We start from the raw sequence: 18,704 nt of genomic DNA on the forward strand, positions 1-18,704 counted from the left end.
CCCATAGAGTATCCATGGGATTTACTGTTGCTGAGATTCAAGACCTGGACTATCCTCTTAGTAAAGAAATATCTCCTGGGCTGGACATATTGCTTTTGTCTAAGCATCTAATTTTTGATATCCACAAAGAGGGGCTGTCTCCTCTGAAACATTCCTTTCAGACTTGGGAATCTTAAAGACATCCCAGCCTCTTCCTTCCAGAGAATATGACCCAGTCTGTTCAGTCTCTGTCCAGGGTCCCATTATCCAGCTGAGATTCTCCCTGAATAAAAACAATCCTCTTCCCTCCGATACCTTGATCTTTGAACAAGAATGCCACCTTTAGGCCTACACAATCGTTGTGATGCAAGTGGTGTACAACAGTTTATTTATCTATTGAGATACGACGTGGAATAGGCTCTTCTGTCCCTTTGAGCTGCACTGCCCCGATTTAATGCTAACCTAATCATGGGACAATTTACAATGACCAATTAACCTACTAACCGGTTTGTCTTTTGGACTGTGAGGGGAAACTGGAGCACGCAGGGGAGACCCACGCGGTCACGGGGAGAATGTACAAACTCCTCATGAGCCGCGGTGGGAAGTCAACCCGTGTTACCTGTACTGTACAGTGCTGTGCTGCCCGTGACGCTAGATCCGGTAAAGCGGACGCTGGAGGCTCAGAGGCCTGTACTGGGGTTGGAGACTATGTGGGTGGGTGAGTGGGTGGGAGAGGAAAAAGGCTTGTTTTTACTGTTGTTGTTGTGTTGCTGTGCCGAACATAGTGGGCACACCGTGTGGTGACACTTAAGGGCTGCCCCCAGCACATCCTGAGGCTGTGTTGGCTGCCTCAACACTAACAACCTACTTCACTGCATTTGTAATCGATAAATAAATAAATCTGAATCCAAAAAAAATCTGATTACATAAATTATGTTATTTTATTTAGAGATACAGGTCCTTCCAGTCCTTTGAACCGAACCATTAGCAACCCCAAATTTAACCCTAGCCTAATCACAGGACAATTTACAATGATCAATTAACCTACTAACTGGTTTGTCTTTGGACTGGGGGAAGGAAACCGGAGCACCCGGATGAATGCCCCGCGTTCCGAGGGGAGAACGTACAAACTCCTTACGGAGGATGCCGGAATTGAACTCAGAACTCTGACGCCTTGAGCTTTAAAGCAGCGCACTAGTCACCATGCTACAGTGGCAACGAGAATGAAACATCACCCAGGAAGTAGCAATCACAGCCGGGTTGAATTTAACAAGAGAATGAGTAACTTTGGTCTGAAATGACCACCTTAAACTAAGAAGGCAATGACCAATGAATGAGCGTAGGGGTGGATAACGTTGACCAGGCAAGTAAAGCAATGGGAAAATACTGTAGATATTTAAAGAGAAAGTCAAATCTATCCAACAAAAAATATTGAAATGAGGAACAATGCCTCCCAAGGTGAGGGTGATGGGGGGGGGGGGGTAGTGTAAGCCCTGGCTAACGAAGGAGTGCATTCCATTGAAGAAGAAATCATGGTGGTAAAAATTAATGATAGGCCCAGAAGTTGAGACAGATTTGGAAACTTGCAGGAGAAGAGTAAAAGTAATCAAGAGGAAAGTAAATCAGAGGGCAAACTAGCAAAAAGTATACCAACTGACTATGAGAGCTTCTTGACGACTACAGACAGGTTTGGTCCCCCGACTTATGGAAAATATTGGAGGCAGTTCAGAGAGAGTTCAGTAAAATGGTCCTGTGTATGGAGAGATTGTCCTAATGAAAACACTTAGGTTGAGGCTTAGCTTTTTTGGATTTTAGGAAAACAACAGGCAATTTTATTGAAACATACAATTTTAATGGGCTAGGATGTGTAGATGGGGGAATTCGGAACCAAAAGGGATGGTCTCTAATCCTCAAGTCCACTTTCTCCACCCTCCCCATATAATCCTTGGTTCCGTCAATCAGTAAAAGTCTAATTATCTAATTCTTTGATATATTCCAATATTTAGCCTCAATAACAATCTGAGGCAAGGAATTCCAAGCATTCCCAACTCGAGAGAAGAAATTCCTCCTCTATTTTTGTCTTAAATAGGCATCTCTTTTATGCAGTGACCCTGTCCTCTGGTTCTTGATGCAGTTTCACACTTGGATGAGGAAGAAACTCTTCTAATAGGTTGTGAGCCTTTGAAACTGCCGGGTGTGGGATCTTTGAAGCAGAGGTCAATTTTCTCACCTGTAATGGGGTTATGGGTCATGGGGGAGGGTGGAACTGATCTTCCACAGTCCTGCTAAATGGTGGAGCAGACTGAATATCCTGCTCCCATTCCCATCTCTGACAGCTTTCCTGTTGCGTCTAGAAGCAAGGATGATATTGGAGGGTGGCAAGGTGGACTTGAGGAAGCTGGAGCGCCATTTGGGTGGAGGAGCAGGTATGGGTGAGAGAACGCTCAATCCTCTTGAGGTCAATACTCTGCTCCATGAGAGAAAGGGCTGACTCCTTCCGTCAAGGACCACCCATTTATGTACCGACCCTGAGCAGCCGGTAGAGAGTGGGTCCAACCGCTATTCTTACTGAGACTGATTGGGCACTTCCTGTGGTAAAGGGTTCTGGATTGTTAGGGTGAAGGGGACAGAGGGGCTGGTTTCCCGTGACTGGATCCATGCCTCAGACTTGACCTTTCTCTTCTTTGTTTCTTTGCGAACAGTCCAGGGTAATAACAGCCCCCTTCCATAAAGTTGGCTTTGCTGATTTCTGGCTGGCGGATCAACTCAACAGCATGGGGCCCGTTTTCCTGGACCTCTGGTCCCTGATCTGCTTCTACATGTTTGACATGAACTGGGAGAGTAACCAGGGCCTCCTGAGCCCACCTGCAGGTGAGAAGCCACGCCAAAAACCGATATAGTCAGTCCGCAGCACCACGCGTTACAACAGTAAGGTAGCTGTGAAGTACAGAGTGCCGAAAATACATGGAGCTCTCGGACAAACACCAGTATTTTTCACCCATTTCCCTGAACCATCAGTGTTCTTGGTTTCAAAGTTATCACAGTATGGCATGTTAGTAAGATCCTCCATTATGACCAAGGGAAAGTCGGGGCAGGGGGTGGTTTGCTAAAACAGGTCCAACTTGGCATATTGTGTGAAATGCAAAGGAACTCAGGAAGCGTGGATGATCTAGGCAATTAGATTATCTAGCTCCTAGGAAGTACAAGGGAAGAGCTCACTTACTGCTCCAGGGAATCCTGCAGATAGTGTACATTGCAATATGGTAGATCGGAAACTGATGTTGGGGTCTGATGGCAGGAGAACAGATCCAAGCCTAGAGCTGTGGCTCCTACCATCCAGAGGAATTCTGAGTATTCCACTCCATTGCTCTTCCAACTTCAGCCTTATACAGGGACATTTAGAGTCTTGTAGTCATAGAAACAGGCCATTTAGCCCATCTAGTCCATGCTGAACTATTAATCTGCCTAGTCCCATCAACCTGCACCTGGACCATAGTCCTCCATAACTCTCCCATCTATGTAGTCATCCAAACTTCTCTGAAATGTTGAAATGAGACCCGCATCCTCCACTTCCAAAGGCAGTTCAATCCACACTCTCACCACCCTCTGAGTGAAGAAGCTCCCCCTCATGTTCCCCTTAAAAACATTTCAACTTTTATCCTTGACCATAGCCTCTAGTTCTAGTCTTGCCCAACCTCAGCGGAAAGAACCAGTTTGCATTTAACCTCTCTATACCCCTCATAAGTTTATATACCTTGACTTGCGTTAATACTGTTCCCATGGGGTTAACGTGGCTTTTCCAGTTAAGAACCTCATGATCCCAGTAATGACCCAAGACATTAATGATGGATACACAGTGCGTGCAGGTCAGGATGGAAGCAGCTGGGTTTTTTCTTGTTGAATGTAACACTTTCAGTACGCTGGAGGAACTCAGCAGGTCGGGCAGCATCAGTGGAAACGATGAGTCGACGTTTCGGGCCGGAACCCTTTGTCAGGACTGAAGAATGAAGGGGGGGAAGGATTTGAAGAATGCTTGTAGGTTCAGTTGAAAGACCAGTAATTAGAAAGTCAAAGGGGTGGGGGAGGGGAAGCATCGACGTCATTGGCAGGAAAACAATGGGTAGTAGAAGGAGGAGGCGGAACCATGAGGGAGGTGATAAGCAGCTGGGGGAGGGGGCAGAATGAAATAGGGATAGGGGAAGGGAGGGGGAGGGAATTACCAGAAGTTGGAGAATTCTATGTTCATACCAAGGGGCTGGAGACTACCTAGACGGTATATGAGGTGTTGCTCCTCCAACCTGAGTTATGTTATATCGACTCATCGTTTCCACTGATGCTGCCCGACCTGCTGAGTTCCTCCAGCGTACTGTAAGTTTTGCTTTGATCCCAGTTTCTGCAGATTATTTTGTGTTTACGATTTCTTGTTGAATGTAGTCTTTAGGTCATAAGATATAGGAACAGAATTAGGCCATTTGGCCCATCGTGTCTGCTCTGCCACTTCATCATGGCTGATCCAATTTTCCTTTAGACCCAATCTCCTGCCCTCTCCCCCGCCCATATCCCTTCATGTCCTGACCAATCAAGAATCTATCAACCTCTCCCTTAAATATACATAAAGACTCAACTTCGACAGCTGCTTTGGCAACAAGTTCCAGATTGAAGAAATTCCTCCTCATCTCTGTCTCCTCAGCCTCCATTCTGAGGCTGTGTCCTCTGGTCCTAGACTTTTCCATCGCAGGTAACTAGCAGCTGTTGGTATAAATGTTACGACAGACAAGATGTCACCAATCCCAGAACACAAGAGCCTTCTGAACCAACAGAATGCTGGAGATACTCAGAGAGTTCACATTGCAGGTCGATGACCTTCGGTCAGAGTCTGAAAGAAAGACCAGCTGTCCATGGGCGTTCATGATCCGTGTCCTCCAGATGTTATTTAACTATTTTTTTTTTACCTCACATCTTTCCTTTTCTCTGCACAGATAAGTTCATAACCAACGGTAACTCTTACGGAGTGACCTGCTTCATTCAGTGCCTTCCACCCTGGATCCGGTTCACCCAGTGCCTCCGTCGATACAGGGACAGCAGGGACGCGTTCCCGCATTTAGCAAATGCTGGGAAGTACTCCACAGTTTTCATCATGGTAACCTTTGCAGCTCTGTACTCAACCGAGAAAGGCAAGTGTAATTAATCTGCTACTATCCTCGTAAAGCCCGGTTGCAGTAATCCAGTGTCCGATTGTTCGGAAATCCAGGTACCCAGCATCTGGCTCACTCCTAACCTGGAATGTGAGCTGGGGTGCGAGTCCAGTCTGCGATCAGTCTAGCCAAGGTCGGGGATGGGATCTGGAACACCAGGGTTCAGGAACGTGGGAAGGCTTGCAATTGGAGCAAGGCCTTGAGTGTTTGTATATTCCCTTAGCTGTCTAAACTCACCAGGTTCACTGGAACATTTATTATACCACTGTGAATTTATCCAAAATCTTATTAAAATTATAGTTGGGAGCTCCATGTTGGAGCACCAGTTGTATGTAGTTAGGATATGGTTAATATGGTTAGTATTACACTGATTCAAAAAGATACAACTTGGCACATGGCGAATTTTAAATATTCAGAACAGATTGGATGGCTTGATGATAGAATAGAATTTGGAGCAATATGAGTAACCAGAGATAGTTTCAGTTGTTGAAGATCAACAAAGAGGGGCCATAAATATCGGTCTGGACAATGGCCAGGTCCCAAGGGTGCAACATTGTCAAAGCTTTACTGTCTCTGGAGTTTTACTCCATTTTGTATCAAGGGAAGACAGAATAATTGTTACTCCTAGTGCATCCAGTCGGATTGGGAGCACCGGGATCCCACCACTCAGCGTGGTTCCCACCCTGTGGTTACCATAGTGTTGATAGCCCTGTATCTCAGACACATTCATTGTCCAATTCTCACTCACTGTGCTGGGCCACCATGTTACCGGCCAACACAAGGAATTCTGCAGATGCTGGAAATTCAAGCAACACACATCAAAGTTGCTGGTGAACGCAGCAGGCCAGGCAGCATCTCTAGGAAGAGGTACAGTCTACGCTCTGTCCACCAGAGAAAGCAGGATCTCCCAGTGGCCACACATTTTAATTCCATGCCCCATTCCCATTCTGATATGTCTATCCATGGCCTCCTCTACTGTAAAGATGAAACCACACTCAATTTGGAGGAACAACACCTTATATTCTGTCTGGGTAGCCTCCAACCATATGGCATGAACATCGACTTCTCTAACTTCCGTTAATGCCCCACATCCCCCTCATACCCCAACCGTTATTTATTTATTTATATACACACATTCTTTTTCTCTCTCTCCTTTTTCTCTCTCTGTCCCTCTCACTATACCCCTTGCCCATCCTCTGGATTTTTCCCCTCCCCCCTTTTCCTTCTCCCAGGACCTCCTGTCCCATGATCCTCTCATATCCCTTTTGCCAATCACCTGTCCAGCTCTTGGCTCCATCCCTCCCCCTCCTGTCTTCTTCTATCATTTCAGATCTCCCCCTCCCCTTCCCACTTTCAAATCTCTTACTAGCTCTTCCTTCAGTTAGTCCTGACGAAGGGTCTCGGCCCAAAACATCGTCTGTACCTCTTCCTATAGATGCTGCCTGGCCTGCTGCGTTCACCAGCAACTTTGATGTGTGTTGCTTATGTTACCGGTCAAAGTGCTTCTCACAGTAATTAGTCAGAACCAGGGAGCAGACGTACGGCTGTGCAAGAATTGAAAGTGTGTTGCGTGCGGGAGCTACCTTATTCAGGAGAAAACTTAGACGATTTGCCACAATTTCCTCCTGTTGCCATGGTTACATGCCTTACCGTAGCATGCCACTGAATATTAAAAAGGTCACTACCAATCCCCCACAAGTTTAGCTCACCGCATTATTCTGATGTGAAGCTGAGCATAATTCTCACACGCTCCTTCCTGCAACCCGCTCTCAATCAGAACGCTCTCAGCTGACGATCGGTGTGAAGGTTTACTTCTACCTGTGGGCCGTGACGACCTGCGTCAGCACCATCTTCACCATCGGCTGGGACCTGAAGATGGACTGGGGACTGTTAGAGAAGAAAACTAAAGAGAACAAGTTTCTGCGAGAGGAGACAGTATACCAATATAAAGTAAGTGTACACCTAACCTCAGATGTGTACGTTCTCTCCAACCAGAGAAATTGGCTAAACGCTGCTGAAATTGAATTCTTCTCTTCCAAATCCTTCCTTTTTTGTGAAAGTACCAGCATCGAATGATCAAATAGGTTGGTCTGGATTAGTAGTAATAATAATAATAACAACAACTTTATTTATATAACACCTTTCAAACATTAAGATGCTGGCTCAAAGTACTTTACATAGATTTTAAAGGTAAATCAGTATGGTCATAAAAATATGAGACAAAATTAAAAATCAAAAGTAAAGACAAACATATAGGATAAAATGCAATTGAATATAACAAATTACATAATCAGCACCCACAGGCATTAAGCAATCCTATAAGTAGACCAAATTTAAAAAGTAGGATTTTAGAAGTATTTTGCAATATTCTGCTGTACTAGCTGGGCTCATCTCAGTCAGTAAAGTAGTCCAGATTTTTAGCAGTTACACCTAGAGTCGTAGAGATGGGCATGGACGTAGACCCTTCCGCCCGCTGGGCATATGCTGACTCTTAAGCACCTACATACATTCACTCAGAATCAGATCGAATATCAATGGCACTTGTTGAGAAATTAGTTGTTTTGGGTGCTGCAGTGCATTGCAAAACAGAATAATTTTAAAAAACTATAAATTACAATAAAATATATTTAAAGAGCTGAAATAAGTAGTGTAAAAATTCGAGGTAATATACATGGGTTCACTGTTCATTCAGAAATCTGATGGCGGAGGGGAAGAAGCTGTTCCTAAAAATTTGAGTGTGTGTTGATTCAAACTCCTGTACCTCCTCCTTGATGGTAGAAGAGGGCATGTCCTGGGTGATGGGGATTCACAATGATAGATGACACCTTTTTGAAGGTGTCTGTGATGCTGGAGAGGCTAATGCCCCTGTCCACGTGCCTCAGCCGGCTGTGCTCACAACTTCCTGCAGCTTTTTCTGATCCTGTGCAGTCGCCCTCCATACCAGATGGTGATGCAACCAGTTGCAATGCTCTCCACAGTGCATCTGTAGATATTTGTGAAAACTCACCAAGCCTCCTCAAACTCCTCATGAAATACAGCTGCTGTCTGCCTTCTTTGTAACTGCATCAATATGTTCGACCCAGAATAGATCTTCAGGGATGTTAACACCCAGGACATATTCATCCCACTTTCCATTCTTCCTGCATTTCCATCAACTCCCCAATCATTCCACCTCTCACTTACGTGCTACTGACAGTTTACAGTGGCTGATTAACCAAAGCACTGGGATGGGGAGGAAACCCATGCAGTCACAGGGAGAACATGCAGGCTCCACACAGACAACACTTGAGGTCAGATTGAGCCCAGGGCTGTAGTATCGCCAAGCAGACGCTGCCGAGGTATGGATGAGGAGGTGGATGAGCAACATAAACACCTTTCTGCCAGCAGGGGGCGCTGCAACCTCACGTTTGGTTCAGTTCGTCGAAAGCATTGAAGATGGGACATTGTCTTCACCTAATGTCTATCTGCAATATTAACGTATCAGATCACAATGCACATGGCTAAAATAATTAAAATTTATTTATAATATTTGCTGCCAAACCTACATAAATCGAAGAGGGGTGACTAAATAGAGGTGCGCAAAATGATAAGATGCATAGATGAGTGGATAGCTAGAAACTTTTCCCCCAAGGCAAAAATGGCTAATACCAGGAGACATAATTTTAAGGCGATTGGAGGAAGGTATGGATGGGATGTCAGAGGTAAGTTCTTTACACAGAGAGTGGTGGGTGCATAGAGTGCCCTGCTGGAGGTGGTGGTGGAGGCAGATATATTAGGGGCAGTTAAGAAACTGTGTCCCTTGGTGAGCACATGGGTGATAGAAAAACGGAGGAAAGGGATAGATTGATCTTAGAGTAGCTTAAAAGGTAGGCACCACTATGGATGGAGCAGACTCAATGGGCCAAATGGCCTAATTCTGCTCCTATATCTAATATCTCATGAAGGGACAGTAGTGTGCTGTAGTGTTCTATGTTTTATGTACAAAGACTCCTGTTTTATCTCTGTGTGTGCAACATCAAGGGCCACTGATGTTAGTTGTTTCAGCTTACTTTATGGTGTGTTTGAAAAGACTGGCAGACCTGGGACTCAGTTCCTGCTTTCTTGTCTGGGTGAAGCTGGCAGGTAGCCCTTCACTGAGAGGGTGGTGAGAATGGATCTGGGTGCTGTGAGGAGCAGCTCAGTTGGGCTGCACATCCCGTCCGGCCTCATTCAGAAGTGAGAGCACTTTGTCATGTGATATCCCGTCCCTGCCTACTTTCACTGCCAGAAATTCCAGAGGCCACAAATTCCTAATTTTTCCAAGAAGCAGGAAGGTATTTAACCTTTTGTGATTCAAATATTTAACACATAAATACATTTTTCCTTTTAAATTAATATGTTGAATCCATGCATTCATTTTCTTTATACCCGTTAGTAACAGTTGCAAACCAATTTCAGTTTGATTTTCAAACCATAAACCAGCCTCAGCATGGGGAGCCAAGGAACAGCTCCAAACAGCCCCAAAGTGTTCAGTTCCACAGAGTTTCAGAAACAACAGACAGTAAGTAAGTACATCAAAGAAACACACATCAAAGTGAGGAATGAGAGCTTTGGAAAATGACAAGCCCCATCTACACAACTGTTCTGATAGCTGCTTAAACTGCAGTCCCAGCCTCAGCCTTACTGTGTCACAGCTATGGAATAACATTGACTATCTGACATTCAGATATTGAAAAATCTATTCAGAAGCTTTTCATCTCACCATTAAAACTGAATGCGTTTGCTCGTCCGTTGCTGGAGTTCAGAAGTATGAAGGGGGACCTCACTGAAAGCTACCAGATATTGAAAGGCCCAGACAGAGTGGACGTGGAGAGGATGTTTCCTATAGTGGGAGAGTCTCAGACCAGAGGGCACAGACTCAGAATAGAAGGACTTCGCTTTAGAGCAGAGATAAGGAGGAATTTTCTTTAGCCAGAGGGCGGTGAGTCTGTGGAATTCATTGCACAGACAGCTGTGGAGACAAAGTGATTTGATATAAAGTCAAGGTTAATAGCTTCCTTCATTAGTAAGGGGTCAAAGGTTATGGAGGAAAGACAGAAGAATAGAGTTGAGAGGGAAAATAAGTCAGCCATGGTGGAATGATGGAGCAGACTCGATGGGCTGAATGGCATCATTCTACTCCTTTGTCTTAAAATACAAGATTAAAAGCTGGGAGTTTTTGAAAAGTACTTTATTTCAAATGATTAAAACACTTGGAACACTTGAAAATTTACATAATAATTGAGTAAATTTAAGCAAACAATTATTTCAAAGATGGAAATTTGTCTCCTTTCCAGTGACATGTCCTACTCGACCGAAGCATGTTATGGCAGCGCGGCAGTTAGCTCAAACTATTAACTGCGCCAGCAATCGCCAGTTGTGTTCCGGCTCCTGTCACTGTCTGGAAGGTTATAATGCCCTCTCTGCGACCACATGATTTCCTCTGGGTGCTACGGTTTCCTCCCACATTCCAAACGACATGCGGTTAGGGTCAGCGAGCTGCGGGCGCGCGACCTTGGAACTGGATGCACGGTGACACCTGAGGGCTGTCCCCCAGCACGGCTATCGGACTGTGTTGGACGTCGATGCAGACTGACGCATTTCACCGTCTACTCTGACGTCTCGATGTGCACATGACAAATAGAGCTAACGTTTTGAGTAGACTTCCCCGCAGCATTACTGGGAATCAGCAGGCCCCATCTGGAATGACCTCAGAAAAGATGCCAGTGGCCCAGGTGGCTCTCAAGCAAGGGCGTTGCACACCGCCAGCTTAGATGCATCCAAGGGGGCGGCTGATTGTGATAGTGTACCACCCGGGGGGGGGGCGGGCACGTGAGTGGCAACAGCCCCATCGGTGTTAGGGAATGCAGTGTAACAATACTAATGGCATTGACTGTGAATGTAAGAATGAAAGTGTTTATTTGTGTAATTTATTGTGAATAAAGTTTATTTTACAATAAATAAAACACTTAATACTAAAGAGCCGGAGAAAGCGTTAGATGAATTTGGCGGTGGTCTGAGTGGAGCGTAAACCATCACTGACAGGGCCAGTTAGGCCAAAGGCTTCCGTGCAGCCTCAGTACGCAGTGTAGCCCAGGTGAGCCTCGTCCTCTCCGGGCATGGATTCTAACTCAAACTCCCTCTGCTCCATAGGCTTACTACTACTGTGGCATAGTTCAGGACGTGGTGCTTCGCGTTGCTTGGGCCCTGAACATCCTGTTCACGCAGACCAAGCAGTCCGAGGTGGCGGAAATCATCTCGACCACCCTGGCTTCACTGGAGGTCTTCAGGTAAGAGGCCGTACAGTTCAGACAGGGATACGGGAACCTGGCGGCTCAGGAAAGGTGGTTGTAGCTGCTCTATCCCTTCATCCTGACCTGGAGTATACCCAGTCCCCAGAGCCATCAGTGCCCTGCCACCACCCTACGCTGACATTCAGGCCTAACTGTTTTCTAAATCTTTGTCCAAGCCCTTCTGTCAACTAGTAGGTGAGTTGTGGCAATATTCACTGACAAATGCCCACAAAATGTTGGAGGAACTCAGCAGGTCAGGCAGCAACTCTGGGAAGAAACGAACAGTTAAAACGTTGGGCCGAAACTCAACTTGGCCCAGAATGTTGGCTGCTTGTTTTCCCTCTGTAGCACCTCCTGCATTTTGATCGTGGTGCTCGAGGTGTCTAGGGTTTGCAGAATCTCGTGCTTTACCGCCAAATGGCTGCATTCACAACCCCTCAGGTCTCATAGCAGTCCAAACTTGCACACAGCAAGGCCGGACGAGCTTCTGGTATGGCTGATGTTGGAAATAATAATTGTTTTACATTAGTACCAGATAATGACCTTTACCGATAAGTGCAAGTCTCACCACCTACTCTCAATGTCGAATGGCATTTCCATTGCAGAACCTTCCATTGCTGACCCGCCAGGCTTTGCTGCTGACCAGGAATTCTACAAACACTGTGGTTGAAGGCAGTCAGAGACTGTATATTCTGTGGGCGACGACCAAGCTCCCCACTCTCAAAAGCCTTTCCATCGGCTACGAGGCATGTCAGGAATGTGAGGGGTTTTGCTGAAGTATTCTCTGTGTGACTGGCTGAGTTCAGCTCCAACAACACACTCAAATGTCAGCCCGGTCTGGCCTGCTTGATTAACACCTCAGTCATCTCTCCCTCCCGTGCTCAGACATCATGGCTGCAGTGTCTAGAAAATACACTGCACCTTCAGGATCTTTTGACAGCCCCTCTGACCCGCAGTGTTTACTGCGTAGGAGGCAACCGCAGCGGGCTATGGAAACGTCACCAGCACTGAGGGGTGGCAAGATTCTATCTGCAAGAGGCAGGATTTCCCGGTGGCCAACCATTTTAATTCCACTCCCCATTCCCATTCCAACATGTCTGTGAGTGGTCTCCTCGACTGCCACCTCGAGGGCACTCTCAGTCTGGAGGAACAAAACCTCATATTCCATCCAGGTAGCCTCCAACCGGATGGCATGACCATCAATTTCAGTATTAGAATCAGAACCAGATTTAGTGTCACTGGCAAACAGTATGTTCTGAAATTCGGTGTTTTGTGGCAGCAGTACATTCCACTACATAATAATAAAACCGTAAGTTACATTAAGGAATTTACATAAAGCTCTCCAAGTACGCAGGACTGGTCAGCAACTGTCAGCAGGCTGGATGGAGAGCGAGGTGTCTCCCAGTGGAGGTTGGTTGTAGGGGATTCGTGGCCCGTTCTTTAGTTAGAGCCTTCAGCATTTTGGGCATTGAGGGAGAAAGGAAGAGGAGAGCCATCCGCAGTACCACCGATGCGGCAGAGAGGGCCTCAAGATGGCTGTGGCTCAAAAGAGGGGAGCCATGGAGTCATAAGTAGCTAGCCATCTGGACACAAGCTGGGGTCTGATCAGCCCCGGCTGGGTCACCTGGAGGAGGTTGTATGACGTTGAAAGACCCGAAACACCCGATGATTCCAGGAACATCATTGAAGATGTGTCCAGAAGTATCAATAGATGTATGTACACAACATAAAAAGAAAACTAAATTAAATTAGTGCAAAAAAGAGATGAAAAAACATACTGAGGTAGTGTTGTATTGCTCATGGGTTCATTGTTCTTTCGGAAATCAGATGGCGGAGGGGAAGAAGCTGTTCCTGAAACGTTGAGTATGTGTCTTCAGCCTCTTGTACCTCCTCCTTGATGGTAGCAATGAGAAATTTATCCTTTACCTCTTCCGCCTCTCCCCACCCACCTACCTTCCCCTTCACCTACAACCTGCAATGATGTACTCCTTCCCCTCCCCCCACCTTATTCTGATTTTGTCCCCCTTCCCCTTCCAGTCCTGAGGAAGGGTCTCAGCTGAATCGTTGACTGTATATTCCTCTCCGTAGATGTTGCCTGACCTGCTGAGTTCCTTCAGCATTTTGTGTGTGTTATGAAACACGAACAACCTAGAAATATTGATGAGATAATATTGGGATTGGGCTAGTGAAGGGAAAGGGAAGTGAGGAACCTCTTATTGTAATGATGCAAGAGTCAGGTGTGAGTTTCAAACCGTCTTCCCTCTGCCCAGTGTGCATATTTCCAAGGGTTTGTGACACAGCACTACAGATCTGTTTTAAATTGACTATCAGTCTTTAGACAATAAGACAAATCTACAACCTCATCTCCCAATTATTACAGTTTATCTTTCAAAGAATCAGAGCAAAAGAATGACGGTTAGTTAGTACAAATCCGACCCATTATTTCATAGCAAGGTTTCAAAGGTGTGAAGAGTACTCCATTCATCTCTGTTTTGATCAACAGCACTTTTATCGAGAGCTAGTGATAACATGCAGAGTGGTTGAGGTGGGAGTGAGATTTAAGAGTCACGGAGTCATAGTGAAGTACAGCACCAAAACAGGCCATTTGGCCCATCTCATCCGTGCCAAACCACGTAAACTGCCTGCTCCAATTGACCTGCACTGGGACCAAAGCCCTCCATACCCCAACTATTCATGTACCCATCCAAACTCAGCTTAAATGTTGAAATCGAGCTCGCGCTTTAACTTGAAGTACAAACTTTTATTCCAGAACGCCTTCACTGCAGCTCATTTGCATATGTTTGGTTTTGCTTAAGTTTAACGCAGTTGCTGATTTCTAAATTTATTCACTTCCCCCCACAGACGCTTCATCTGGAATTTCTTTCGGCTTGAAAACGAACATTTGAACAACTGCGGCCAGTTCCGGGCGGTCCGAGACATTTCCATTATCCCCTTGACCGGAGACAACCAGGCGACTCTGCTGCTGCTGATGGACGATCAGGAAGGTGTCAGAAATCGCGGAAAGGTCAAAGGCAGCAAGCGGAAAACCAACTTCCCTTTTAAAAGATCCAGGTCAGTTGTGAAACAAAGGTGACTTGCAAGGTATGGATCATAGACTGATCCTTAGTGTGCAGAGTGTAAGCAAATCAAACTTCCACCCACCCCGCAAAAGTAGACTTCAGAGTCAGATTTAATTTTCACAGGTACATCTCAGTGAAATACATCATTTGTGCTAAAAGCCAACACACCCAAGGATGTGCTGGGGCAGCCTACAAGTGTCACCACACATTCTGGAGCAAATTTAGTGTGCTCGGCAGAGTATAACAAGTTACAGAACAGAAGTTAAACAAGCCGACCCACCCATATACACAGTTCTCTAACCCCAGGATAGCCTGGCTTCTTTGGCCTCCAGTCTCCAGCCGACTCATGGACTCACAGACCTGAGGTTCTGACCATCGGGCCTGGACTTCTGGACTCTCGACTGACCGTCGGGCTTCAATCCGGACTTTCGATCAGCCCTTGGTATCGAGTGACCCAGGAATCGCCGATGTGGACGATCGAGCACCCTGCACTCCAGGCCTCGAAAGCCGGACTTGCTGATGACGGGAAGCTGAGGGAAGGGAGACAGTGGAGGCTGAGAAGGAAAGTCGCTGAGGTAGAGATCCAGAAGGTTACAGCACGGCCGGCGGTAACAGAGCGCCGGACATGACCGGCACGGGAGGAGTGCAGTCATCGCAAAGTAAATTTATTATCAAATTGTACATGTGTCACCACGTACTACCTTGAAATTTACTTTCTTGCAGGCATTCACATGGAAATACGAAAGAATCAGTGAAAAATTACACACAAAATCTGACAAACAACTGAAGTGCAAAAGGCAGCAAACTCTGCAAACACAAACAACTAAGCAATACTGAGGACATGAAAGTGAGTGCGTAGGTTGTGGAGACAGTTCAGAGTTGGGACGAGTGAAGTTGCTCACACTGGCTCAGGAGTCTGATGGCTTGGGGTAATAACTGGGAGGAACGGGTCGAAAAGGGAGAGTGAGCAAGCAAGGTTTGGAAGCCACTGTGAGGAGATTTAAATCAAGACATTGCTCCCTATAAAGCCAATTTAGACTAAATATAGGGACAAGGGTGAAGAGGATGCAGTAGGATTCTGCAATAAACGCTGTTTATAAAGGAGGAGCCTTGCCAGAAAATGCATGTTGGAATAGTCACATCTGGAAGTCAGAAAGAAAAATAGACACAGCAAAACTAATTCTGGCAGAAGACCAGATCCACTGAGAAGGGCTGGATTGTCTCTGTTAGGTCCTGTTCACAGCTTCATCCGGGATCACCTTCAATCACCAAAGCCAGGAGAGAATTTCCCGGAGATCAAGTCCCCTCCACCCCCCTGACACCTCCCCCCCAACCAATCTCAGTCTCACTGTTGACCTCTATTTTTATTGTCTATGACCTCACCCAGGATGTCAAGTGGTGGCAGAGGCAACGACAGGGGAGACAGGAAGTTAAGCTGTGCAAGGAATGTTTCAATATGAGACTTCTGGCAACACAAGCCCAGGGAACCACTTGGTCTTGATTATTATGCATGGGGAAGTAAGTTATGTTAATTAGATAAGGCCTTCTTCGCCAATGATCATAAGACATAGAAGCAGAATTAGGCCATTCCCCATTCAGTCTATTGAGTCTGCACTGCCATTTGATCACAACTGATTCATTTTCCTTCTCAACTCCACTCTCCTGACTTCTCCTCATAAACTTTGACTCCCTTATTAACTCATTATCAAACTCTGATTTAAATATACCCAATGACTTGGCCTCCACAGATGTCTGTGGCAATGCATTGCACAGATTCACCTCCCTCTGGCAAAAAAGAATCCTCATCTCCGACCGTCTCTCAGATGGTCGGACTCCCCACACTCTCAGGCAACACTGAAATAGTTATCGTATTTAAAGTTGCAGAAGCAATTTTGAAATGCTGCGAGAGGAATATTCCATTTTAAATGTTTGTGTTCTGTCACTTGGTCTTTTAGGACAGGTTGGTCCGCACATTTTTAAATGCCACCCTGTTTGCTTCTTATGAGACAGGGCTTCAAATTCCTCTGGTTAATGAAACACGGGAAAATCAGCTCAAGTCCCTGATCCAAATCACTGTCCAGTAAAGCCTTCTGCAAAGACTGGTGTAAGGACATTGGACAAGGAGAGCATGATGAACAGCACCCCCCTCACATTGCAGTCGTGCACCAATTACTCTGTACCCAAATTTGTCCATGAGCAGAACAACCAAGACATGAAAAAGAAAAACTGCTGATGCTGGAATCTGAAATAGAAGTGGGAAATGCTGGAAATGCTCTCCAGATCAGGCAGCGTCTATGGGGAGAGAAGGAGTTAAGGCTTCTGATTTCAGCACACTGAGATCTATTATTAACGCCACATATTGGCTCACCCATCTCTGTGATTACACTGACTCACAGTCGTACTGGGCAGTTCCCCCCTTATCCCGTAGATCACACATTATTGCAACAGAATACTTCCTTCCCTTCAGCTCAATGATTTCAACACTTCTCCAGTCCAGATCTTCCCTCACTTTCCCCTGAGCTCATGTCACCCACCACATTGCCAGCTCTGCCCCCTTCCACCTTCCCTTCCGATCTCATGCTCTCCGACCTGCATCACTGGTTCTCAGCAGCAACACCCCCCCCCGAATGAAATCCAAGCCAGTTGTGACATTGAGCTGTTCCCCTGCCTCCTGTACCCACTTCTTTGGTGAGGTCTTGCCACCCCCCCACCCGCTCCCTGCCCGCTCCTATCTGTGGCCCCTCTCTCCTACCGTCAGAATTCCTGACACCCCCCCACCCCAGAACTTTTTATCTGGCCATTTACCCCTTCCAGATCTATTCAACACTGACTGCCATCATCACATTGAAAAACTCAGTTTTGCCAGCCTCTCACCTTCGCAGATTCTCATCCTCCTCTCAACTTCATTGGGTCAATCCCTGATCTTCCTCCTCCCCTCCTCTCCTAATATTCCAAGTGTTTTTTTTTTCCTTCGTAACCCCAGTGTTCACTGTTCCATCTCCATCAAGCACTCTCCTTCGTATGGCACCTCTCCGATCAATCACAGGACTTACAACACTTTCTCTTTTGCTCATCACCGAGAGATACAAAACATTCCTTACAGTGAAGAGCAATTCAATGCACCATTTCCGTTCCAGTGCATTGTATCCCTGATTATAATGAGGTCACCTCTGTATTAGAGAATTCTGAATTTGACCCAAATGCCTGTGGTCCTCTACACTGTTCCAACAAGACCCAATATCAGCCTAGAGGGCAACACTTCATCTTCCATCTGGGCCAAATTGCAGCCTTCAGAACTCTACACCAATCTCAGCTAATTTGTTTCTTTGGCTTGTATCAGAGTTGGCCAATTCTGCTCCAAGGATGGCTATCTGGAATATTTATCTCTCTCTCTTTGGGCATACCCTGATGTCCTGGATAATCTTGGCATTCTCTTTCCAATTTCACATCTCAGCCACAGTTTCGACCTGCATTTCAGAAGGCTTTTTTTAAAAAAAAAGTCTTTCCTTTGTGTGTGTGCCTGTGGTAAACCATGTATATATGTTGTAACTCGGTTACCTGTCTGGACACACCCCTCTGCTGACTGCCCCTGTGGCTCCTCCCACAGAGTCCTGTATAAAGGTGTTCACCTTGCCCCTTCCCCTCAGTCCGGGGGCAGACACTCACTGTGGAGGTCGTATTGTACAGCGAATAAAAGCCTTTCAGTATTTTACCAAACCTCAGTCTTTTGAAGTAATTGAAGGTGCTTCAATTTTATTCACTGTACATTTTAAAACATGGAACAGTCCCTGAAACCAGACAAATTAGACCTCGATCCGCAAATGCCTGACGCTGGAAACGCTTTCGAACTCTGGCTGGTCTGCTTCGAAGCGTATCTAGAGGAGATTAAAGGGACCGACCCCGTAGCGAAGCACAGAGTTCTACTCTCCAGGGTCAGTCCACGGGTTTATTCGCTGATCAGAGACCAGCCGAACTACGACGGCGTGATGAACGCACTCAAAAGACAATACCTGCGGCCGATAAACAGCGTCTATGCTCGGCATCGCTTAGCGACACGGCAACAACGGTCCGGGGAATCGAGTGCTGAGTTTGTCCGGGCCCTACAGACACTCGTGCGGGTCTGCAATTGCCAGGAGCTG

General features: G+C 46.1%; 1 protein-coding gene across 1 annotated transcript in view; it reads left to right on the forward strand.

Annotated features, from left to right (window-relative positions):
- Positions 1-18,704, forward strand: part of LOC140186057 (xenotropic and polytropic retrovirus receptor 1 homolog) — an 87,306-nt gene that overhangs the window by 60,665 nt on the left and 7,937 nt on the right. The window contains exons 10-14 of the mRNA XM_072239891.1: positions 2,682-2,850; positions 4,959-5,153; positions 6,952-7,124; positions 11,346-11,482; positions 14,348-14,557. Of these exons, the coding sequence (XP_072095992.1) occupies positions 2,682-2,850; positions 4,959-5,153; positions 6,952-7,124; positions 11,346-11,482; positions 14,348-14,557 (884 nt within the window). The remainder of the gene's footprint in view (positions 1-2,681; positions 2,851-4,958; positions 5,154-6,951; positions 7,125-11,345; positions 11,483-14,347; positions 14,558-18,704) is intronic.

This window comes from Mobula birostris, chromosome 22 (assembly GCF_030028105.1).
Source record: "Mobula birostris isolate sMobBir1 chromosome 22, sMobBir1.hap1, whole genome shotgun sequence".
NCBI lineage: Eukaryota > Metazoa > Chordata > Chondrichthyes > Myliobatiformes > Myliobatidae > Mobula > Mobula birostris.